Genomic DNA, 25,050 nt, shown 5'->3' on the forward strand with positions numbered 1-25,050 from the left:
TCCAATCACCAGGAGTTGGTATAAACCAGCCGACAGGGTTCAGGCCTCCTCTCTGGTTGTCACTTTGTTGACACTGTGTAATTACATTTAAGCTTTTTAAACTTCTATTATTTTAAAATCCCTCAATAAGCTTGAATTTCTTAGAAAAAATAAATGTATTTACCGGTTTTAACAAAATATCATGAAGACCTATCATAATAAAACAATGAATTTTATCCGAATTTAGACTAGGAGTGAGCGATAGAGATAAAAATCCTCCATAAATGTCTAATTGTATGGTATGTGTATCTCAGAATGCATTACAATATTTCTTTCTTGCAAAAAATTTAAATTCAACATTCCCATTCCCATTATGTTTATTAATGAGCAAAATCACAATGATTCACTTTATGTATTACAAAAGGAGAAAGCTGTTCATTATTACGTTTAAACACCATTGTTTATCACTTTCACGCCGCATGGTCGACAGGATCATTGTGCATAATGCAATATAATCAATATAATGTATAAGCTCATTTTCTTTCAGTTCAAGTGCAAGAGTATAAAAACAGGATGAAAAGAGAAAATATCTAAATACATGTGATTAATGAATACCAATATATATATTTTATTGTATATAATAAAAGGCAGTTTGCAGGTGAGCAACAATAATATTAAATCACCACAGAGAAGAAAGGATTTAATATTCAGATATTGCACACCTAAGATACAGGTTTGCTGTATTAGAAGGCACATTTTTAGTACATCATTTATAATCAATGCATTCAATAAATACTATAATACACAGTTATTTACATGTTTGGTTCAGAAGTTGCATGTACAATTTGGTTTAAGGTTTTACAGTAAGGCACAGGTTCACCTTAAACACTGAACTTTGACCCAACAGCAAATAGAATAAATCCTAATCAATCCTTATACCATCAAGGATATATAAAAATAGCTAAATAAAACGTATTCATCCAGTCATTGGAACATAAATGTCAAATCATGTATTCAAGTTTTTTTATTAATGAATTTGTTGTGAAAACTGGAGCTGGAGCATCTTTTAAATTACTGACTGATTTCATGCAGTTTGATTAAAACATATTTTTGTTTTCTAAAAATGAACAATTTAAGGAAATTAATAATTATTCCAAGCACAAGTTTTGAGCACAAAAACAAATTGAATCAAACCAATTCTTTTTATCCCGAGGTGACTTGACAGATTTTAACCACATGAGGCAGCCATCACCATGTTTTGTGAAAAGTAGCAACTGCACAATAGTTGTATCCTGTTTGAACGACGTGTTGAACCTGCGATTCTAGTTCACCTGTCAAAACTCAAAAAACAGGATGTGTTTATGGTTTATTCAAACCAATAACAGGCAACATGAGCGACTCAGCAGAGCTGCAGCTCCTACATATGCAGTGAAAATGTCATCTCTGTTTAGAGTCTACAATAAAACCTTTATATGAACACGACAGCTGAGACAAGCCAGTAATATGAGTGATTCTGAGGAAACTCGAAATGGGAATGTAACCTGTAGAAAGACGGGACCATGGGGAGGGAATGTTCAGACTTCATGGAGGTTTAAGGTCTCCAAAGGCTCGAGTCTCACTTTGCTTTAGAACATTTAGCTATGCTTCCCTTTTAGAAGCTCTATTTTACTTTTCCAGTATCGTACAGTTTTTTATAAAACATTTTCATATTGTGTTTGGTACATGACACTTAAATGTGAATGTGTTTGGTTGTACTGTAAGAATAATAAATTTTTACCACTGACAGTAAAGAAGGTGGTTTGTTTAAATATAAAGATCTGAAAGCATTAAAAACTTTTGGAGTGTTTAAAACAACAACAACAACAACCTAAGATTCACTGCATTTTGTCATTTTTATATTTTCCAGGTTGACTCAGTGCAGTGTAAAACTCCCACATGAATCAACCGATAATTCACATGTGCAAACAAAAAGGAAACCCTCAGGGGCAAAAGAACCAAAGAGAGATGATCCACCCCTTCATCCAGCTCTAATCATATATTCAGTGTTTCTTTCATCCGTCCATCAACAGGTCCTCGACACAGAAGGGTTAAAAATGCTTAAAGACGTCCGATCTCACGCTGAAGGAAATAGGAAAAAAAACTCATAGCTGAACTCCTTTATCTGAATTTATTGTGCTGCACTCATGCCCAACCCTTCCACCAGCCTCAACAGGTAGTTTGTGTCACATACAGAAATGGTGAAAGACCTCCTACTATCAAAGAAAGGGGAAGCTGCTTCATAATCGATTCTTTATTCAATTCTTTATTCAATCTGTGCTTCACCACAGGAATTCTCTCTGCTGTGGTCTCCTCTGGTCTTATTTCACTTTTTGATTTAAAAAAAAAAAAAAAAAGATCTTTATGGCTCTTGGTGGTTTGGTGCCTTGGTTGTCATGGTAATAGCTGTGCTTGAGGTTCAGGCCAAACTGACTAAGTCACAAGTCTTGTGACGAGGCGACCTTTCTTGTGCAGTCAGATAAGAAGTCTTTGGTTACTTTTGGACCTGAGCCGGTTGACAATGAAACCTGAAGCTGATATCAGATCTTACAGTGTATAAATATTCCAAAAAATACTTTAGAAGTCGTCCTTTGAGCGAGATATAAAGGATTCACAGTCTTTAGAGTGGTGCCGGTCCCTTTCAACAGCTGGCTAAACGGAAAACACTTTTTCCAGCATGAGCTGCATTCAGTGTAAGCTTAAAAAATGGCAGCTTAACTCGTATGAATACATGAATGTCTTTAAAAATAAGCTCTTCTATTTAAAAGTCTGTTCCCAAGCCTTGTGTTAAAGCGTCTAAGTCAAGCATAGAGCATAAAATCTATGTCCTGGCCTTCGGGTGTTACGCCAAACCCTTAGTGTCAAGTACGCGCAAGAACATACGACAATTTAGTCGATGCGATAGAGGAGAAGTACATTTGGAAAAACTACACCTGATGAAGTAGTTTTGTTTTAAATGAGTCCTTGTGAAGCGGTGAATGTTGTCTGAGCACATCGAGGCAGGAATCCTCAAATTCCTGTGAGATGAATAATGATGTTCCATAACCACAATGAGTGTAACTGCAATTAAGAGTTGGAACACATCCTCCTACGCGCTGGAAACTGTTTGAGATTTCAAAATAAAAGTGCAAAAAATACAAAAAGAATTTAATAGTTCACTTGGTCCTGCTGAAATTCTGAACTTGCTCAGTTACCGAGGGGAGCTGCAACATTTGCTCCACGCTCACAGCACCGTCCACTTTAGCTTCAACGTCCGCCGCGTCCTTCCAGCTGCATCTGTAAAGCAAAGGAAATGAAAATATAATCAGTCAATTCAGTAGGAAGTATCATAAACAATATTTAAATAATACAATGAGAAATTCCACCAACTTACAAAGAAATTATTTGAGTGAGATCACAGATTCAGCACCACACCTTCTTCAAGATTCCACATCGGAGCTCTGCAAACAGAAGGAGGAAATGAGCATTCATCCAATATACAACATTGACTTTGTGTGCATTTTTACTAGAGGAATATTGCCAAATAAAATTCTAAAAACTTCAAAAATATTTTGTTTTTTTGCTTAAGTATAAATGATGTAGTTCCTGGCTGTTGCCACTAGAGGGAGACTGTTGTGGAACAAAAAGTGGTTATTCCTGAGGGTCAGGTTGAGTGACATTTCACCTTTACTTCCTGCTCTCAGACCTTCACTCCCACTCTGTGCTCCACTAAAAATAGCATCTTTAAGAGGCTCAAAGCCAAGTGTAATGGGTAATCTTACTAAACATTAGTTTTTTAAATTGACACATCAGCTGCAATTTTTCCCAACAAATTAATTAATAACTCTAAAAACATGATAGATTTAATTTTTAAGAGTTCACCTTGATCCTTTAAGCTTTTCGGTTTTTGTTCCATATGGAAATGGATCAGTATGAATGTCAACATTGCACAAAATATGCTAAGTAAACTTTGCACCCAGTGAATATTTTTCTAAGCCATTAATTCTCCTGAGGGGAAACTTTAAAAGGAAGAAGGAAATGGGCGACTGACTCACAAGGGAAATTGATTGTTTGTTCTTTTTACATTCTGGTGGTAAAACTGACAAACTGTATTAATTATACTGAAGGTTTATTTATAGTTTATTTATTTTGGAACTACCAAAGTAATCTTAAAATGTTTATGCTGCTGAAAATCCTTCAAAATAAAGTGTTCCCTTCTACTTCACCCTCTCACCTCTTGGTGGCGCTGTGCTCCTGATCTTTGCTGGATATGTCGTTTGATTTGTCTCCTGCAGACCGACTGCTGTCCTCAGACTGAGGCTGACTTGTGGGAGCAAATCCAGGTTTACCCACGGAGGAGGAGGAGGAGGAGGAGGTTCCAGCTGTGTTTGCAGCAGCGTGGCTGAGGGGTACGGTCTTTGGAAGGAGATCAGGACGACCTGACTGCAAGACTGGGTGGGAGAGGAGGAAGCGCTGTCAGAACAGGGGTTGTGAAAGAAGAACTTTGCATGTAAGAACACGCCAGAAGGCTGAATCTCCTCCAATATCAGTCAACAACGTCTGTGTTTACTCTCTCGCTCTTAGCTGATAATGAAAGCCTGTTTCCAGCCCTCACCGATGTCTGATTCCGACTCTTCTTTGCTCTCCGAGCTGATTTGGTGTTGAAGTAGTTGCTGCTGGTTGCTGCTGCTGGCATGAGCCGGCAGGGACGCCCCGAGGGGGGCCGGCTTCTTCAAAGGGCCGTGTGTGACGGCACGGCGCTTCTTCGATGGAGAAGTCTTCACTGGATGCAAAATGGAAAAAGGTGAATCGAAAGAATCTAAAAACAGTTCCTGGAGGTATTCCAGGAATCACATAAGTATTATTTTGGTGTGTTGATCCAGGATAGTCACAGATTATACAACAAATATAAGATGATGATGCCCACAGGTCTAATCTAACAAGAATCGTCACCTGCTCGTGAAAAATAATTGAGCTGACTTGCTCGTCCAGTCTGTACCTAAGTCTTCCAGTTAAGCTGGGACACATAAAAACCAAAAAGAGTGCGATCGTGCACACGAAGACACACGACATACGTACAAGCAATCCTCCTGAAGACCATGTTGCACATGAATTTCTCGAATCGTTCTGCGTAGAAACTCGGTCTGTGCACCGACACGCTATCCTGGAGACGCAAAAAAAACCCCAAAAACAACGACGGGGGATTAGATCAGACGTCCTGAAATTTAGAACAAAATCAATTGTGAAAATGTGTCTTACACCATCGTGAACCAGCGATTTCCACGAGTGTTCCAGCCTCTTTACGAATCTGGAAAAAGGAACAGAGTCTGGATTATTTCAGGAAGATAGTTGAGCAAACCGAAAACAATCCTTTGATCGCTGAAGCTTCAGAGTATCTTCTGCCAAATGTGATGTGGTTCTGGAGGTGTTGCCATGGCGCCCTGATAAAAGGGTAATCAGTGCTTCTCCCGTCTACATCTCAGTGTCTTCAGGCGATATAATAAACACTCATTTGCTCCAAACGTTCAGGCTGAGACTTTTTGCTGCCAACTTTGTATGAATGGCAGGGAAAACCGATAAGTCATGATTAAATAAACAACCTGGCATGAATGATTGACAGCTTGTCAAAAGAGGAGGCGTTTGAGTTACAGCCAGATGGAACGTCGAGCCTATTATTTTATCCGATCCGGCACTAAACGGTCATTTTTACGTACGAAGCTCTGCTGACCTACACTCGGCACTTCCCCTGAACGCATCACGTGCAGTCCCATCTCTGAAGCTGCTTAAGTCACCACACTAAAAGCCTACAGACACACGATGGTGTGTGTGTGTGTGTGTGTTGCTGCTTACCTGTATGACTGCAGGATGTCAATGATGCCCATGTAGACCAGCAGACGCTCTCCTTTGGTGTTTCGAGCTGGGATGCCTCCGGTTCTGTAATATAAAACGTAGAATTTAGTCATCATCAGTAAACGCTTGTTTGTGACGTCACAGAGTCGTTACCACTCACTTGTCCCCTGTGTCCTCCGATCCCGGGCCCCCCGCCTCGGCTTGGATCGCTTCTATCGCCGTACTGTACAGCGACTTCTGACCTTGTGGCCTCCTTTGGTCTGCAGCTCCGGCCGCAGCCTCTTCCCCGACCTGCTCTCGACACGCCTGATCTAGATTGTGGACTCCCACCAGGAGGCTGTAATCCATGATTTTAAAACTTTGCAAAAGCTGAAAGTAAATCAAAGAGAACAAAAATGAGAGATGAGAGATTAAAAAAGGAATTTTATCTCTAATGAAGCCAGAATTACACACGTTCTGCAGCTCTTACCAGACAGTCTCTGTGGATAGTTTTGCAGACAGCGTTGTATTTGTCTCCATCCATTAACAGCCCCTCGTGCAAGTCCTGCATGAAATCCAGGTCCTTGTACGTGGGCACGGTCTTCTCCCTTTCTTTGGCCGAGGCGCGCCGCTTGTACGTGGAGCCCTTCAGATCGTACTTGAGATGCATTCGCACGGAGCTCGGCAGCAGATTGTTCATGACTACGATGCGGATGTTCTTACCCGCCGCCTGGACGCAGTAGAGTCCGTAAAACTTTGGTAATAAGGTGCGCTTGTTCTGGTTCAGGTTCTAGGGGGGAGATTGGATTATCAAATGAAGATAAAACAAGAACTCTGGACTCACAGCCGAGCAGCTAAAGCCAGAGCAAATGAAATCCCTTCAGCAGGAGTCCTCTTCTACCTAAAGCTCCTCATCAGATCTCACCATAAAGTATCCTGGGAGCAGCTTCTGCAAGAATTCAGCCTCTTTGTGCTGCACTGTCTTGATGATGAACTCATCATCGCTGGAGAGGTAGAAGAGGGATCCACTGGCCCCGGAGTTTGAGAGCTCGATCAGGCCCTCGTTACACAGAGAATACTGAAACCAAAGGAGGAGACAAAGGAGAGAAATGTGTTGAAAAAGAAAACACAAGAAACACAAACGGACTGGTTGGAAGCAGGACGAGTCAGCTGAGTCCTGTCAGCAGCCCCACCTTCAGTAAGATATGACAAACTTTAAATGTCACACTTCCTCCGATTCACTCTTTGCTCCTTTTTCACCCCTCAGTTCACACTTCTATTATTTTCTGCAGAGCTTTTAATGTTCTGCTATCTTTATTTTGCATTTCTAAATCACACTGGGTCAACAAGATTACCATGTAGTCATCAGGCCGGATTCCAAACATCTCCCTGAAGTAGCGAAAGGCGATTGGAGCGTAAGTCTTGAACCTGAAGTCTCCATAGTGGTGAGCTGGTGTCAGGTTACTGCCCTCACTGCCAGTCAACAAACAGAGGAGGAACGGGATTACAACACCACCTCCCGGCGTAGAAAAGACGCAGGAAATTGATCACGAACATGATAGTCTGACCTGGGAAAGAAGATGCTTTCTACCACCTCGAAGTCCTGCAGCAGCACGTCCCGCTCCGGTTTGTGGCTTAAGCTGCCCACCGTGTGGGTGATGCCCAACTGGATCGCACCTTTCAGAGCAGACGACGTCGTCTGGGAGGGACAGAAATAGATAGATGATCAGAAATAAGTGTCAGGAGCTGCACCGAGGAGAGAATCTAAGTGTGTGTCAGTCGCTGGGAGCTGATCTCCACCTTCTTGTATGTGGTTTCTCCGGTGGGATCAATTCCTCGATGGCCGATGGTCTTTTTCATGTTTGGAGTCATGGTGATGGTGGGACCCTGTGGGTACAAGCATGATGGAGGAAGTAAGAGGAAAACAAAGCGAGGCTAATCCACACCCGTACGCATAATCCTCATATTTGAAACAGGAAGTAATACAGGATGTGTCAACACAAGACTTTGTAATTTCCAAGCACTCTCACATTAATGCAACAATGAACCTAACAGATGGATTACTACACATTTCCTCTAGACTAGTTGGGTCATTCTTACCTCGGTAGGATGTTTTCGAGGTCCAGGAGAATCTGTACAAAAAAAAAACCCCAATGAAACAAACGTTAAGAAATAGCTTAACTTGACATTTGCACAAAAATGAAACAATACCCCTTTGAAAGGCTTCACAATTAATCCACACTGAAGAGAAAGCAGCTCAGCTACGAACCAGGCATGGAGACACACCTTGTTAATTACAGAAGTCAATCAGAATTGACTGCATGTCTTTGGGGGGTAGGGGGGTAATAGCATGCTATTACTGTCAGTGAGAGTTCATACAGGGCCAGTGAGTGTGTGGATCTCTAGAATGGAAGGTTGTGGGTTATTTACCAACCTAAAAGAGATTTTAATGAAAAGAATAAATTGGTTCCCGTCTGTGAAATGTGACATTTGTTACCCGGAGAGACTGTTTGTTTGGATTTAAGTGTCTGAAACAGATTGAACCCCGTCACCTCCACGATAAAATAATCCCATATGTGAATACAGGAGGTCACTGTAAGGAGAAATCGGTGTTTCACATGTGTCGCTGATCCATTTTCTTCTTGCCTGTGAGCTGCGCGTCACACTTGACACATCAGGAGGCACGTTTAAATCTTGGGCGTGTTGACGACACAAAGTGTTCATGTTGACACAAAAACATCCATCGTTACCGATGACTCGTCTTGCCGACGCGATCTGACACCCAAAACGATCAGTGACACCAAAAAAAAAACGCGTCTGAGGAACGCTACGTGTGCGGGAAGGTGACTTCCTGCAAATTCTTGAGAAATATGACAAGGGCTTAAATACACAACCAGTACTCAAAATAGGGGGGGGGGGGTCCCTCAGTAAAATGACTAAGGTTAAATAAATGTAATGCTTTACCCTATGTATAAATGCTGTATTTGTTCAAGGATAAACAAACATAAATCTCTCGTATTTTCTGACAGTTTAACCACTGGGGAAGAAATTCTGATATAATTTTGCAAAAAACGAGGGAAAAGCAGATTTAAATGATAGAATGTTTTGTATTTATGGAGGTCAGGGTTGTGGATTAAGGGAATAAAAACATTTGATCAAAATTACACAAGAGATGAGTTCTTGATGTCAGTCTTCAGGCATCTTTGTGAAGGTGGTACAGAATAATAACTCACTGCCAGAGGGGCCGAGCCCTGGAGGATCCTCCGCAGCTGTGGCCATTCAGAGCACAATCTCAGGCTTCTTTCTATGAAACTTGATTCACTTCTGGGGGGGGGAACTTCTTCTGTTTAAGGACCTGAAGTATCTGAGGATACATTGGTGAGAAAATGTGTGTGATTACCAGAAAACCCTACAAATGAATTCAGGAAACCATTTATGACACCAGCCACGTTGACTGGATCTGGTAATGGAGAAGATTAAATGAAAATTAACAATACAGGATAAAATTATATTACTTGTTTAAATGGTGATAGATCATAAAATCAGTGTATTTTGTTCCATTATAACGCGTAACTTATTCAAATGTCGGAATCGCGATTTTGACATTTTACGAAACAGATGCGAGAAAGCTAACATTAGCTGGAAACTCCCATTTAACTTTATAAAACTTTAGACAAGACTGTGAAGCTGATATCTAACGAAAAGCGACACAAACGGTTAAAACACTCGACATTCTGGCACAGAGTTTCTTAAACTTTGTTAAATAATGGGAAAGAAATGTCACTTTTACCTTCTAAATGCTGTTTTCCCCCAAAACTAATAAACAAGGAAGGAGTCCGGAAGCAAGAATTTTATCAGCTCCTGTCAAAGTGAGGGAAAGAAGACCATTTCCGGTAGTATTTCAGAATAAAATTCATTATTGTGTAATGACTTCAATTTTTTTGTTTTTTTTTGCAGTTTATTATAATGTATATTAATTAAAACACATAACGTATGTAATATATAATAAATAAGATAAATGAAAATAGCATACTTGGGTACCAACGCATATCTTTATGCGTATATATTGTTTATATTGTTGTCCAGTTGGAAAATTTCTAGTTTTCATTATTTCATTATGCATGGATGAAGGTGGAGGCTAAAATAGTTCCAGGGAAGATTGGAGCTTCGGGGCTGTGACTCCTGAAGTGGAAGAGCAGTTTCATAACAGACAAAGTAAAACATCAACCTTTTAAAAGAGTGTAGTCAAAGTAAGCGTTCAGACTGCTGTATTATTTTGAAGCCAGGCCGGAAGTGTCATCCTGGTTTTTCGCGTTCCACTTAAAATTATTTCTCGTTTTGGTTTACATTCTGACGTAGGCCAGAAAATATTTCAATCAAACATTATAAAAAGACTCAAGAGAATATTTCTGAAATACTTAATGTATAACTCTATTAGCCGTGAGAACATATCCAAACTTTTCATTTTGATTTTTGTTCAGTGACTGTCACATATTTGCCGATATGGCCAACAGCGACCCCTGGTGGTCATTCTATCGCATTGAAAAGTGATGAATTTCTTTAGAACAGATTTTTCTTATTTATCCTTACAGAACCACTTCAGCTGAAGTCATAATAATTATTCTATGACCAGAAACCCATATAATATTGTTCAGTGGAAATAAATAACAACATTTTTAAAAAAGCGTCTGAAAACTTTTATTTTTTTGTATTTATATAATATGGAATACAGCATGGTAAAAACTGTGAAAAGAATTCAGGACATAATGTGAGCTATGTTCGTGATCATTTGCAAAGTCTTCTGTTTTCATTAAAATACTTGTACATGCAGTGAAAATAATAACTTCTGTTAACCGTGGCATAAACTCACCAGCATAAATAAAACCTGTGGAACCACTGCTGTCAACTGTTAGATTTTGTTTCAACAAGCATTTGCATTGAAGATGAATCCTGGCTGCTGGGGGACTGGGGGTGCAGTGTACCCTGCCGTTGGGCTGTAGTTTGGGTTTGGCAGCAGGCTGTTGAAGCACGTCCAGCGAGCATCACCTCTGTCTGCACAGCATTCATACGGGAGCGTCATGGTGGAGTATTCGTCCACACAGAAGAAGGACAGCGCTTGTTTCCACTGGACGAAACACATTTATTCTCTGTAATAACCATTCTCTTACTATATTTGGAAATAAGTATGTAAAACATTTACCACGTTTTTGTTTGGGTTTTTTTAACAGAAAAAAAGATAAACATGTGCATATTTACAGTTTTTCACAAATTAAACATTTTGTGATATTTAAACCATTTAGTTGAATATAGAATCCAGCAGTTGTTCTATTTTAGCCTAACCTACCTATAAAAACTTACATATATGGCTAGGACAGTGCAGTTTATATCAAATAAAATAATAATCACAGTATTAAAGTGATTTTGGTGTCAATTTCTAAACTACACAAACAAAAACACCACTTACAGCCTGTTGGGCACAGCAGAGGACCTGGGGGCCCAGCTGTGGGGCCCCTCCACTGCAACACAAAGCGTACCACGACTCCAGACGGTTGATGGCTTTTCCCCGGCGGCGGAAGTGGCTGGCAACAGAATCCTGGAAGAAGCTCACAGGGTATCTGGGACGACCCTGAGCGTGATGGCAAATGGCAGCCAGGTTCCCGCTGGTGGGACGGGCGGGTGGGAACGGGACATCAGGCTCATTGAGAGAGCTGCTTTGGGTTTCTGTTAAAACCAAGAAAGGCAGGAGTAAACATCACCAGAATATGAGGAGCTCCTTTAGAATTAACTCTCAAAGAAGAAGAAATTACCTCCAAACTCTGCACTATGAAGAATCATCAGTGCCATTATCCACAACGCTGCAGCGCCTCGGTTTGAAATCATGGCTCTGCTTTAATCCCTCTTTAACAAGTTGATTAAAAAAAATCACACTGAGACTGAAGCTGCAGCCGAATGTGATGAAAGCGAGTCTCTCTGTGTGAAACACCCAGAAGTGGAAGGGATGATGATGATGATGATGATGATGGCTGTGGGTGTTTCTGTGGGGGGTTCACCAGACAGGCAGATCTCTGAAGTGGTGATGTCTTCTAATGTGACGCCCAAAACAAAAACAGCATCTTGTTTTTAAGAAAACTCACAAAGATCATGACGTTTCATCGCCCCAACAGTAAAGACACAAGATGAGGGAAATTACATGAAAGGATCAATGATGAAGGAGAAAAGACAAACATAAGTTCTTTATGCTTTAGTTTGATTTGTACCTCATTTAAAATAAAATAAAAAAATCAAAGTTTAAAGCGATATACAGGCTTTTCATGCAGAACATATGAGTATTTCATAACATGATGCAATGTTCTAACATTAACTAAAAGTATATAAAGTGCATACAATAATGCGATATATTGAATGTATTTACTATTAATCTATTTTCACTTAAAATCATTGCAGATGCTTCAATTTTCATGTGAATTAAACACATTTTATACAGGATGACATAAAGTTTCTTGTTAAATACGTTGAGTTTTTATGAAACTGAAAAAAAAAAGAGTAGAATCTTGTTAGTTTTGCGAGTTGGTGAAGGTTTTTAGGCTGAATAACTTGGTTGGGAGGAAGATGCAGCAGAAGCAAAACACTTGTGATGTGTCTCCAGTAGATAAACAGGGACATAAACTCCCTCAATCTCTGCTTCTAAAAACTATGTGAGTTTGATCTGTGGTGTCAGAAGACGCTCAACATCTCATGTTGTTGTTCCAGATCCTGCTTTGGTATTTTACATCGGGGGGAAGAAGGATGTCAGTGAATGCCAGCGAGTCTCTTACTGCGTACCACCTGTTAGACTAGTTCATAAACAACTGAGGCTGCATTATGGGCTTTATATCTTTCTATATATATATGAATCGTTTTGACGTGATGCATAACTATGTGTAACCGTTCCCATCCTGTAAAATGTGACCTATTATCAGCAATAAAATCTGCAACTGCCAATGAGATCCGTTGAATTCATATTCACTCTAATATATATTAAATCACAGTTGCTTTTATGTACCTTATTTTACTTACTTATTTTTTTTAATTATTTCTCACGTATATTACAGACAAACCTTGATTCTTTATCCAAATTTCTAACATCAACCTGCATTTGGGTAGAAAATTCCATCCTATAATTGCCTAATAATTGCTTTTGTCACACGCCTAAGATAAATATGTACGATGTAATCCAATCAGTTTCATTTAATTCATTCAATTTTAATTCAATTTTATTTACTTTTTAATGAAATGTCTGATCAGCCTGAACAAGATGCACAGTTTAGGGTCAGAGTAGGGTTTGGGTTAGGGGGCTAGGGGTAGGAGTAGGGTATGGTGGGTTAGGGGGCTAGGGGTAGGAGTAGGGTATGGTGGGTTAGGGTTCGGGTTAGAGTTAGGGGGTCAAGATTAGGCTAGGGTTAGGTTAAGGGGTTAGGATTAGACTAGGGTTAGGGTTAGGGGGTTGGAGTTAGACTAGGGTTAGGCTAGGGTTAGGGTTAAGGGGGTTAGGGCTGGACCAGTGTTAGGGTTAGGGGGTTAGAGTTAGACTAGGGTTAGGGTTGGGGGTTTGGGTTTGGGTTAGGGGGTTAGGGTTAGGGGGTTAGGGTTCGGGGGTTAGGGTTAGGGGGTTAGGGTTAGGGGGTTAGGGTTAGGGGGTTAAGTTTCGGGGGTTAGGGTTAGGGGGTTAGAGTTAGACTAGGGTTAGGGTTGGGGGGTTTGGGTTTGGGTTCGGGGGTTGGGGTACGGGTTAGGGGGTTAGGGTTCGGGGGTTAGGGTTACGGTTACGGTTCGGGTTAGGGGGTTGGGGTACGGGTAAGGGGGTTCGGGTTAGGGGGTTGGGGTACGGGTTAGGGGGTTAGGGTTAGGGGGTTAGGGTTAGGGGGTTAGGGTTAGGGGGTTAGGGTTAGGGGGTTAGGGTTAGGGGGTTAGGGTTCGGGTTAGGGTTCGGGGGTTAGGGTTAGTGAGTTAGGGTACGGTAGGGTTAGACATTAGGTTGACGTTCTTCTCATCCAACACCACCTGTCAGGCTGGTCAGACTGGTCTTAAAGTGACTTGATGAAGACAGTTTGCATCAGTTCAAGTACAGTAAATGTACACCAGAGGGTCAGACGCAGACGTTCCCATATTTCAGCCGCACCAGTTTCAGCAGAAAAAAAAAAAGAATAAAGTATTTCCAGGGAACTGGTTTGATCAGGACTCTATCTGGATCTTGGACTAAGAACTGATACAGGTTACTGTTTTCCTGCACATACCTGTCAAATCTGATTCACTGCGGGCGTGAACACTTGTGAACACTAAGTCAACAACCTCTGATAGTTCCGTTTCAAACTCTGGCTTGTCTTTGTTTCACTGAGTCGAGTTGTGACGTCAGTTTGTAGTCTGCGAATCTAGAGGATGAAACAAGTGTTCAGCCTGTTCAACTGGTTTCTGGTATGAAATGTGGTTGAACATTTGATTAAAGTGAAGGTAAGAAGACGGAAGAGGGCAGCTTGAATTAACACTAGAAGGAGATCACTTGTTAGCCTGCAGCTTGATGTTTTTGCGTGACAGAGAGGCAGAAGGTTGGTTCTACCAAAGAAAGGTAAGCAGATATATCACTTAGAATTACACTAATTTATCACTCTAACACCAACACCCTGTCAACACACTCCTGTCATCTCTACACCTGCAGGTGTTATTGATCTCTGTCCTGTTGTCTCTGTTTTCAGGCTTTCAGTGTCGCCATTGCAGCTCCTATGAGGATTATTTGGTTTTTATCCATCTTAGCCACCATGTTGTCCATGGGACTGGTGGTGGTCATCATTGGCCAAAATTCAATGAAGGCAATGCACAACAGTACATCCTTCACTCAGAACGCTCGGCTAGCTGTCCTTTATGAAGATTACACTAAATTAAACTTTGACAGAGGGGTGATGGAAAAGATGCTGTCTGTGTTAAATAAGGATATTATAGCCATAAAGAATGAGGTGGTCAACACCAAACAGAAGCTCAAGGAGAGGACAGCGCAACACAATGACTGTCAGGATAAGAAGGTGAAGAGTTTTTGTCATTATTTTCTTACTATTTGATGTGCTTTCACATATAGAATGTTGTTTTTTTCTCATATTCAACGTGAAGGAATGAATGAATTTTAACCGACAAATAATAAATAATTAGATGAATCATAAATACTTCACAGTTTTCATATTTTCTATGACAGCTACAGTTTCTGACGTTTCTTTCTTTATATTGCAGGAAAAAAATGCTGGAGCAATTGAAAAAATCCAGAAGGAACAAACGCAGATTGAAGGTGTAACTCCTTGATTCTTCAGAGATAACTTCTGATCACAGCGGGTGGAGAAAACAGTCTGATCTAACACTTCTTTTTCTTTCTTTCATTAAGCTGACCAAAAGAAAGAATCAGAGTCCTGGAGTGAAGACATCAAAAAATTAAAGACACAACTGAGTGATCCCAGCCAAGTATGCAAATTTGTAAAGAAGAACCCTGAAGCTGTGTAAGTCATAAAAAAGATTCTTGTCACCAGAAAACAAACATCAACATCAACAGATTGAATAATAACTGCTTCACTTTGTTTTGCAGGAAATTATGTGGTCCAAAAGCAGAATAACTTCTGGAGATGATCGAGCCATCCAGAAAAAATAAAATAAAATACCACAAAAGACACAAGTCTCTAATACCACTAGTTATTAGTTATTATTTGTTATATGTTGTTTAGAGCACACTGTTTGTAACGCTGACACCGAGTGGATTTTTAATAAAAACCTTTGACACGTTAATGACAACTCGCCTTCCTTATTTGATAATTGCAGGTATCATAGTGAACACGGGGGGGCAGTGCTGAGCAACTCATTATCTATCTACAATAGGTATCTATCTATCTATCTATCTATCTATCTATCTATCTATCTATCTATCTATCTATCTATCTATCTATCTATCTATCTATCTATCTATCTATCTATCCATCCATCCATCCATCCATCCATCCATCCATCCATCCATCCATCCATCCATCCATCCATCCATCCATCCATCCATCCATCCATCTATCTATCTATCTATCTATCTATCTATCTATCTATCTATCTATCTATCTATCTATCTATCTGTATCTATTTATTTATTTATTTGTTTGTTTGTTTGTTTGCGTTTGTTCACAAGGCGGTTGAATTCAATAATTAATGACTTAAACAGACGGAAGTGGGTTTTTTAAAGGCTGACCTCAATCATCTGTTCCCCTCCAACTTTAACTCGACTCTTCATCAAACATTAATCTGTTTCTGTAATCGATTGGTTTTGTCTAAGGCACATATTATTTATCTATTCAAGGTGTAGTTTTATAATTAACGAATTAACGAACATTTCCTTCAAATGAACGAATTCATAATTAGAACTAAATGAGACACGTGACGTCACATTTATTCCCGATTCGTGCGTTCTATCATTGAATAAATCATCGGATCTAATAGTTACGTTTACAACAGGCTAATTAACTTTTTAAATAATTGACGTTTTGTATTATAAGGTAAATCAAGGACAATTTTCTTTTTTTAAAGTTCTGAAATAATAATATTAATGTTTAAGCTTAGAGCTGTGTCAAAAACATGGCACAGAAGATAAATAATTTAAAAAAAAGTAGATTAATTATGATTTTTTTATTGATTATTTTTCTGTTATTATGAACATTTAAAGCTTCTGCTGTAAAGTTTTTCATCGGTATAATTAAACTATAATTTGGCTGCACAAACGAGCCGCTGCCCGGTCCCGCAGGAGGGAGGGTTTGTCCGCCCGGGAGGAGGAAGAGGAGGAGGAGGAGGAAGAGAGAGGTGAGAGGACGCAGTTATGCCAACAAGCCGATTATTGAAGGCTGCTGTCAGCCCTGTCCGTCAATCTGCGTCCGTCCTGTCATGCTCAAACTGAAGCGGACACAATACCTATTTTATTTCCAGTGGAACAGGATTCAGTAATCCCAGGAAACTACTTTTTAATGGACGTCACAACTTTTTGAGGATTACTCTTGTGAGATTACTATTATTTTTCTACACATGTATGTTTCAAGCTGCAAAATATTTTGTCTTTACATCTTGATGCATGATGCAGGACATGGAATTGGAAGTTTCTGTAAACTTTAAGAAGTGAAATCCCTGCAAGTCAAATTTCAGGGAGAATTCCCCCAGTGTTTGCCTGTGGTGTAAAGTGTAAGGTGTAAAAAAATGTCCAGCCTCCCCAGGGCCAACGATGACCAGAGAGGCGCCGTCGAGAGCCCGGCTCACAAAGCAGAGACCCCCAGGTTCCGCAGCTGGAGCAGCCTCCGCTTCTCCAGATGGAGAAGTGGCTCCCAGAGGACGACCCCCCCAACCACCCCGTCCCCGAAGACGGACAAAAGGAGCGATCTGACAAAGACTCTCTTCTCCTTGGTCCAGACCCACAACGACGACTACACGGCGGATCCTGACGGCCTTCTGGACCCCAACGCCGAGGCCGAGAGCGGCAGAGATGAGGGCCCCCAGGAGCCGTCCACCTACTTCCAGAGGCAGTTTGGAACCATGCTGCAACCGGGGGTCAACAAGTTCTCCTTGCGTATGTTTGGCAGTCATAAAGGTGTTGCTGCTGAACAGGCCAGGGTGAAGAGCTTTGGAGTGTGGATCATCCACCCCTACAGCGACTTCAGGTAACACAACATCTGAGCATCACTGGATTTCCTCAATTTCAGTATTTATTTGAATTTTTTTTCCACATTTCATGACAGAAACTGGACAAAAACGTAAACACAATTCACAGGATTCTCTTTTTTGTGGCTGATCTTACACACATTTCTTGGAAAACACCCAGTCGAGACGCTCGGATTCGCTTTCTCCAGGGCAGACTGACGCCATGGCTCCTCACCCATGATAAGGCGATGAAGGGATGTGATTAGTGATACAGTATATAGGGCAAGATCATCTGGATTAATCGTCCAATGGGTGACTTCCTTTTTCCTTGTTTACATGGGGGGTGGGGTGGGGGCAGAAGAAACGCATCAACTGATACTGATAATTTAAGAGATTTAATCCAATAAATCCAATCTGACTAACATCCACTCATTCCTTGCTCGATTCGGGCCTCATTTTGTGAGGATTTGCTTTCTCGTTTCAGCTTTGGGGGGCTTTTTTTGAACAGCATTCAGCGATCACGCTCACCCAAACCGTCTGTGCCGCCTCTAATAATAGCCTCCATCAAATTTAAACAATTTTTAAACATCAGGCCTACGCCAGAGAGAGAGGATAAACAGGGGGGGATTATTACCCATAAGAATCCCTATAATTCCAATCTTACTCTATTATGCAATAATACAGACAGCTGAAGGGGTGGGGTGGGGGGGATTACTGAAAGCCTGCCTCTTCTTAAACCTTATGCTCCAACCTTCCCCTTTTAAAAAACAACACTTCTGGCACTCATGGTTCTCGTTTAATGATACTTATCATTTTTCAAATTGATAAATAAGCAAATCGGTTAATCTGAGATTGCTATGATCCTCTTATCCAGCGTGCGTATCGCTTACATGCACAGAGAAAGAGAGATGATTGGCTTTTGTCCGACAACTGTCTCAAAAAATCGTCTTCGTTGGAGTAAAAACGGCCATATTTTAACCACGGGGCTTCTTGTCAGTTCTTCAAGGCTATTATATGAAGAGACGCCTGACATGTCAAAAAAACTTTAATATATACAAACATGCAACAGAAAATATATATTTAGGATAGTAAATAGATAGTTTACCACATAATTATATAATAAGTCAGATTTAAATGCAATATTTTAAGCTGCTCCTCCGCCTCGTTCACGACAGATTGTTGAAAATGTATTTTATAGAGCAGAATGAATTCTCCTGCGAGACATGGAGGGATAAACCTCAGTCGGAACCAACCAATCAGCTCCGGGCCGGGCTGGAGGAAGTCGTTCTCAGGAGTGACAGTAATTTAAAATAGGTTCGTTTTCTGTAACTGTGTCTCTAGTGAAACAGAGAGAGACCTAAAGCGAGTGACACTTGATGGAAACTGTTGGTAAGGAAACCCAAACCGTGCAGTGAACTGTATAGGAGACACTGGACACCGGGGGGAGGATGTGTGACATGAAGCAGTGATGGGTACAGCCACTCAGCACAGACGTCCATATCAGACATGTCCGGGTCTTTACTCTTCCTCATTGTCTTCACCGATATGAGATCATCCCCGATGAGGTAAACCTCATGCATCTTTGATGAGAGGCATTCCTCCAGTGACAGGAGCCGCTACGAGATGGAATCAACGTCCGCGTGAGACGCGCTGCTCCTGACAGGAGGAGGTCACTTCCTCTTAATGACTGTTTCAAATTCTGGAACGTAAGCGGCGCGGATCTGAAGAATGATGTCACGCTTATGTCTGTCTGATTAGCGTGATGCTAAAACTAAAAGACCCGAAAGAGGCTGTAACTGACCCGACAGCATCCAAGGATAAAATGTCAAATGCATCTCCAATTAATATCACAAAGAAAAAATATGTCAAGAAGAATTTTTAAAATTATTTTGTAACTATGGTAACCGTAACCTTTAAAACTCTAAAAACAAGAAGCCAAAACTTTCATTCTAGTTTATTTAGAAACCTCAGAGTCTGTGTCCAAAGTTAAGACGTGATCTGATGAGAGTCTTTCCTCCTCTGTCCAGGTTTTACTGGGACATCGTGGTGCTCGTGTTGATGATGAGTAATCTGGTCATCCTTCCCTGGGGAATCACCTTCTTTGAAGATCAGAACACGACGCCCTGGGTCACCTTTAACGTCCTGTCCGACACGCTCTTCCTTACCGACCTGGTTCTAAATTTCCGAACGGGAATCGCGGGAGACGACAGCCACATCATCCTGGACCCCAAAGAGATCCGCATCCATTACCTGCGCACGTGGTTCCTGGTGGACTTCATCTCCTCCATCCCCGTCGACTACATCTTCCTGGTGGTGGACCTGGAGTCGCTGCAGGATTCGTCCGACGTGTACCGCACCGCCCGCGCCCTCCGCATCGTTCGCTTCACCAAGATCCTCAGTCTGCTGCGTCTCCTCCGGCTGTCGCGCCTCATCCGCTACATCCACCAGTGGGAAGAGGTGAAGACGGAGAAGGAGGACGGGGGGGGGGGGGGCAGATGAACACACAAGGCTCATCGTGATGTAGAAAACAGAATTTAATGTTCTTCTCGCTGTCAGATTTTCCACATGACCTACGACCTGGCCAGCGCGGTGGTGCGTATCGTCAACTTGATCGGCATGATGCTGCTGCTGTGCCACTGGGACGGGTGCCTGACCTTCATGGTGCCGATGCTGCAAGACTTCCCCCCAGACTGCTGGGTGTCCATAAATAACATGGTGGTAAGGACATTTTTATTTAAATACAGACGCGCACAAATTGTCTTACAGTATTTTCCGCACTATAAGGAGCACCTAAAAGCTTTTAATTTTTTCAAAAACCAACAATTCACCTAATAATCCAGTGTCCTTTATATATGGAATAAGTTTTAAAATAGGCCATTCATTGAAGGTGCGCCTTATAGTCAAGAAAATAAAACATTAATTATCAAATAAATCAAATATTCTTATTTGGAGGAAAATGATTTTTTGCATTCGCTGCTTGGTTTTTGTTGATACTTGAATATTGATTCTTTTCCACATTCTTTACTGTAATCAAGAAGCTAAAACCAGCAGCTAATTAGCCTAGCTTCACTATATTGGGGAAAAAACACAGAAAAAGACATTTTGGACTCACTACTATAAATTTCCCTCATGAACACATTTTATTAAGTTGATTTTAACAATGCAAAAACCAAAAATGCAAAATGATTGTCTATTTCGGTTATGCTATGCTACGCCAGCTGACTGCGTGCTCGGACGTTATAGTGGCATCAGTCTCATCTAAGAAAATGTGACTCACGTAATGTCAAAGTGTTGGTTTAGTCACATTTCCCCAACTATTTAGATTAATTCCTGAGAGCTTCTGGGAATTCCGAGCCCTTCTCCGTACCATAATAAGACCAAAATCGCCGATAGCCTCAGGTTGTGAGCAGGATTACACAAAAAAAGGATTTTGATTAAACTTCGCAGGAGGGATGGATGTGCAACAAGGAACATTCTCTTCAATCCTGGTGTGGATTTTGATAAAGGGGCAGAAATAGGAATTATTTTTCCAAGATGCATGACACTGTTAGTTTTTTATGATTACCATAAACTTGTGAAAGAAATGCAACTGTCCCATCTCAGATCCAGATGAAGGGATTAGATTCATGCATTTATTTTTAACAGATTTGCACATTAATATTGACATAATCCAACTTTATTTAACTTTAACATCTTTGCTGTTTTAATTCAGAATTCAACCTGGCACATCCAGTACTCCTACGCCTTATTCATGGCCATGAGTCACATGCTGTGTATAGGATATGGAGCTCACCCTCCTGAAGGCATGAGCGACGTCTGGCTCACCATGATCAGCATGGTGGTGGGGGCCACCTGCTACGCCATGTTCCTCGGTCACGCCACCAACCTGGTCCAGTCCCTTGATGCATCACATCGTCAGTATCAGGAGAAGGTAATCGTCACTGTGAGATGCTTTTTTTGTTTATCTGAGGAAACGCACATGTATGATCACGTGATTCTGACTGAAGTTACAGGAAGCACACATGTTTCATTTCGTGCTTTATTTTGTAGAAATTGTGCCAAAAGCAAAGAGAATATTTGTATAATCTAATGGATTTTGTGGCCCTGCCGTGATCCTCTCCAGGGGATTTTTGCAAGATGATGGACAAACGGCAGTGGTTTTGTTGGTGATCACTGTTTGCTAATGCCCATTACAAATGAGTTTGTAATCCACTTAAAAAAACACTGCCTGACAAATACAATAAATGATTATAATTGTGATTATAATTCGACAAACACATGGTAGGAAATGTGACTAAATGTGACGTTCGCCCCGGTGGAATCTCGACTGTATTCTCATGAAGGTCACATCACCGTGTGCTTTGTGCGAATGTTTGCAGTATAAGCAAGTGGAGCAGTACATGTCGTTTCATAAGCTGCCGGCAGATGTAAGACAAAGAATTCATGATTACTACGAGCAGCGATTCCAAGGCAAAATGTTTGATGAGGACAGCATCCTGGGGGAGCTCAGTGATCCGCTTAAGGAGGTTTGTGATTCATTAAACCTCTGACGTGAGTCCCTCCTCTCGCTCTCTCTCCTTTCTCCTTCTTTTGTCGTCACATGACTATCTATCGATAAAGGCCGAAGGGCATCGTACTTTTTTTTTACTATGTATGAGAAACTTTATGTTTAAGCCTAATTTCAAAGCTCATTTATGGGATTGGGATTATTTTGCTAAAATACAAATGCATTTGATTTAACTAACTGTGCCAGTAATTTCCCTTTGGGGATTAATAAAGCATATAAAATAAAATAAAAAATAAAAAAAAAAGGTCAATCAAAAAATGTTAAATATCTATTTAAATAACAAATCCAGACTCATATATAATTTAATTTATATATAACATATTTAATTTAATATTCTATAAAGAAAAGAATAATTTCCTAACAATTATGAAGTTTGAACAACATAATCGATTATCAGCATACTTGCTCAATAGTGACTGTCACTTTCTGAAACACAAAGAATTATTAATGTAAGACGTTAATTTCCCTGCCCTTAATTCCATTTCTTTTCTTTTCCTCCCCCCTTGTAGGAGATCGTTAGCTATAACTGCCGGGGGCTGGTGGCCAACATGCCACTCTTTGCCAACACCGACCCTCACTTTGTGACAGTGATCCTCACCAAGCTGCGTTTCGAGGTCTTCCAACCTGGAGACTTGATCATACGAGAGGGAACGCTGGGTCGCAAAATGTATTTCATCCAACATGGCACTGTCACCGTCATCCCACGGGGCAGCAAGGAGATCACACTCAACGATGGTGCACATTTTGGGGGTAATTATTTGTCACTAATGTCAAGTGTTTCTAATACATTCAAAGCTCTGGTGGATTTCATTATCTATTATTTCGACAAAGACTTTTTAACAAATAATTGATGAATCCTTTGGTTTAAACATGACAGAAAATAATATTTAGATTTATAATTTTTATGTGAAATCTTATATTTTTCACTGCCTTATGGTTTTAAACGTATTCCCCCCGCCTTCAGAGATCTGCCTGCTGACCCAAGGGCGACGCACAGCCACCGTGAGGGCCGAAACCTACTGTCGCCTTTACTCTCTGAGCGTGGACAGTTTCAACGAGGTCCTGGAGGAACACCCCCTGATGAGGAGGGCATTTGAGAGCGTGGCTGTGGACCGACTCGGTCGGGTCGCTCGCAGACCCAGTTATGTGCCTCCCCCAGCTGAGTAACAACCTCAGCACTAACAAAAAAAAATATCCAGAACTTTAGTTATAATAAAGAAATTAATGACAATTTCACTCATTGCTGCTTGCTCTACTCCATCCTAAATCATTAAAACCCAACATTACATGCAATAACATATTATTACTGCACTTAAAGATTCAATTTAGCTATTCCATTCTCCATAAATTGTAATTTTTTTGTGTCTCATGCTCATAAATCTATTGTGTAATTCACAAACTGTACACTGGCAACACCTGCATTTCCAAATGTAAATACTGGTTTCAGATTTTCAGTCATCTGCAGCTTTCTGACCGCAGTTTCATCATTCATACGAGATATTAGATACGCACTAGAGCACCAGCTGGAGATTCATCATACAGCTGTATGTAGCGCTGATTCATATGATCCCTTGGGCCTGTAGGGCTGCGTCTAGTCAGGGTTTAATACGGATGTATATTGAAGATAAGCTGTTGTGATGTAATAACTGTACAGAGACAGATTGTGCACGATTACAAACATCATTGTTTAAACTCCACATCTCACTGTGCTCACATTTGATACTAAGAGATAGACCTGCAAATGAAGAGGCACGCTTTATGATTCAATAATTTACAATCCAGAATTTAAAGGTGTCTCTCTTGCATATTTTTTTAATATTTATTGTATTTGTCCTCTTTTGCAGTCTTTTATCCCATTTGCAGGCAAAGATATCTATAAATATGAAATAAATCAAGAGGCATGTCAAAGTGATGGGTTTGGCCCATGTAGCTAGGGGTCAGGTGATTTGCTCAAGGCCATTTCAGTAGCACCTCTGTGAGTTTAATGCATCTTCTGCATCTTCATCTTGAAAATTTATGCTGGTAATTCAGTTTCAGAAAACGCTGTTGTGCACATTAAATCACAGGCAAATTTTTGCAGAAAATGTTTTCTTTGAGCTTCCTACTGTAAAAACTACTAAAACAAGTTTCTACTTCAAAAATAATTTGATGATTTTGAATAGACTTAACATTAAAAAATAAATAGTCTGATCTTAATTCTGCAACAGGAAGAAGTACTGATACAGAGCATACTCACCTTTAACATGTTGTCAAGTATGCTATTATTACTGAATTCACTAATACTGTGTATTTTTTCAAATATGTACAGAACAAAGACCTTGTTATTAAATGTCATCACGCAATTGGAATTTTCTGATTAATAATTTTCATATTAAATTCATGTAAATAAAGCAATTTCTACCCTTCCTAAAAATGGCATCAAGTACTTTTTGTTTTTCACATGAAGTTTGTTTTAAAAACGTTATTGTATAACTGCCTATTAGTATGTACACATACACACACACACACACACACACACACACACACACACACACACACACACACACACACACACACATGCACGCACAGACACAAACAACACCACTGCTGTACTTTCATTAATAAGTAAAATTGAATAATCATCCATATAAGATGCAGAAGAATTATGATTATATAGAATAATTTAACATCTCTAACTTTATCAACTGTGCGCGCACACACACAAACGCACACACAGTATACCTGTATATACTGTATACATACTGTGTATACACAGCATGCATATTTAATGTATCACATGTGTAACATACACATTATATTATGACGTCATAATATAGTGTCAGTCATTTAAAAAATAATCAGTTACAAAACTGTTATTCGCTATAGTTAAATATATAAGTTAAAGCTAATTAATATATAATGTCTAATTTCTAATGATTTAGCATAAAAAAACAATTTCAAACTAAAGTTATATTTTATCATACCATACATAGACAGAGGCAGTATAT

At 40.3% G+C, this 25,050-nt stretch overlaps 2 protein-coding genes and 1 long non-coding RNA gene across 4 annotated transcripts; 2 read left to right on the top strand and 1 right to left on the bottom strand.

The window, feature by feature from the left end:
* Positions 1-347: 347 nt before the first annotated feature.
* LOC137607168 (phosphatidylinositol 4-phosphate 5-kinase type-1 alpha-like) lies at positions 348-9,661 on the bottom strand. The gene is made up of 16 exons (XM_068332721.1): positions 9,614-9,661; positions 9,057-9,187; positions 7,924-7,955; positions 7,624-7,710; positions 7,392-7,522; positions 7,179-7,296; positions 6,749-6,901; positions 6,314-6,613; positions 6,005-6,213; positions 5,845-5,928; positions 5,254-5,302; positions 5,074-5,158; positions 4,610-4,777; positions 4,229-4,445; positions 3,389-3,455; positions 348-3,291 (listed from the first exon to the last, which is right to left on the bottom strand). Exons 2-15 carry the CDS (start codon positions 9,100-9,102, stop codon positions 3,410-3,412), a joined length of 1,725 nt encoding a protein of 574 aa, XP_068188822.1. The 5' UTR covers positions 9,103-9,187; positions 9,614-9,661; the 3' UTR covers positions 348-3,291; positions 3,389-3,409.
* A 4,543-nt stretch (positions 9,662-14,204) lies between these two features.
* LOC137607721 (uncharacterized) lies at positions 14,205-15,680 on the top strand. The gene is made up of 5 exons (XR_011038031.1): positions 14,205-14,425; positions 14,553-14,876; positions 15,079-15,133; positions 15,227-15,338; positions 15,425-15,680. It is a non-coding gene; the product is annotated as an uncharacterized lncRNA (long non-coding RNA).
* A 1,045-nt stretch (positions 15,681-16,725) lies between these two features.
* hcn3 (hyperpolarization activated cyclic nucleotide-gated potassium channel 3) lies at positions 16,726-24,421 on the top strand. Of its 2 annotated transcripts, XM_068333829.1 has the most exons (8): positions 16,726-16,864; positions 17,269-17,516; positions 19,524-19,953; positions 20,053-20,214; positions 21,209-21,427; positions 21,876-22,022; positions 22,573-22,813; positions 23,028-24,421. In XM_068333829.1, exons 2-8 carry the CDS (start codon positions 17,392-17,394, stop codon positions 23,228-23,230), a joined length of 1,527 nt encoding a protein of 508 aa, XP_068189930.1. In that variant the 5' UTR covers positions 16,726-16,864; positions 17,269-17,391; the 3' UTR covers positions 23,231-24,421. The 2 variants fall into 2 exon arrangements, with proteins under 2 accessions (XP_068189930.1, XP_068189929.1); XM_068333828.1 differs by having other exon boundaries at positions 16,733-17,516.
* The last annotated feature ends 629 nt before the right edge of the window (positions 24,422-25,050 follow it).

This window comes from Antennarius striatus, chromosome 14, assembly GCF_040054535.1.
Source record: "Antennarius striatus isolate MH-2024 chromosome 14, ASM4005453v1, whole genome shotgun sequence".
NCBI lineage: Eukaryota > Metazoa > Chordata > Actinopteri > Lophiiformes > Antennariidae > Antennarius > Antennarius striatus.

What these genes read in the sequence shown, in the direction of transcription:
- hcn3 (XM_068333828.1), top strand. Translation starts at nt 17,059, where the DNA reads ATGTCCAGCCTCCCCAGGGCCAACGATGACCAGAGAGGCGCCGTCGAG. An exon ending in ACATCCACCAGTGGGAAGAG is followed by an intron (nt 19,954 to 20,052) that starts GTGAAGACGGAG and finishes TCTCGCTGTCAG; the next exon opens with ATTTTCCACATGACCTACGA. An exon ending in TGTCCATAAATAACATGGTG is followed by an intron (nt 20,215 to 21,208) that starts GTAAGGACATTT and finishes GTTTTAATTCAG; the next exon opens with AATTCAACCTGGCACATCCA.
- LOC137607168 (XM_068332721.1), bottom strand. Translation starts at nt 9,102, where the DNA reads ATGGCCACAGCTGCGGAGGATCCTCCAGGGCTCGGCCCCTCTGGCA. An exon ending in CTATCCACAGAGACTGTCTG is followed by an intron (nt 6,214 to 6,313) that starts GTAAGAGCTGCA and finishes ATTTACTTTCAG; the next exon opens with CTTTTGCAAAGTTTTAAAAT. An exon ending in GAGCACAGCGCCACCAAGAG is followed by an intron (nt 3,456 to 4,228) that starts GTGAGAGGGTGA and finishes TTCTGTTTGCAG; the next exon opens with AGCTCCGATGTGGAATCTTG.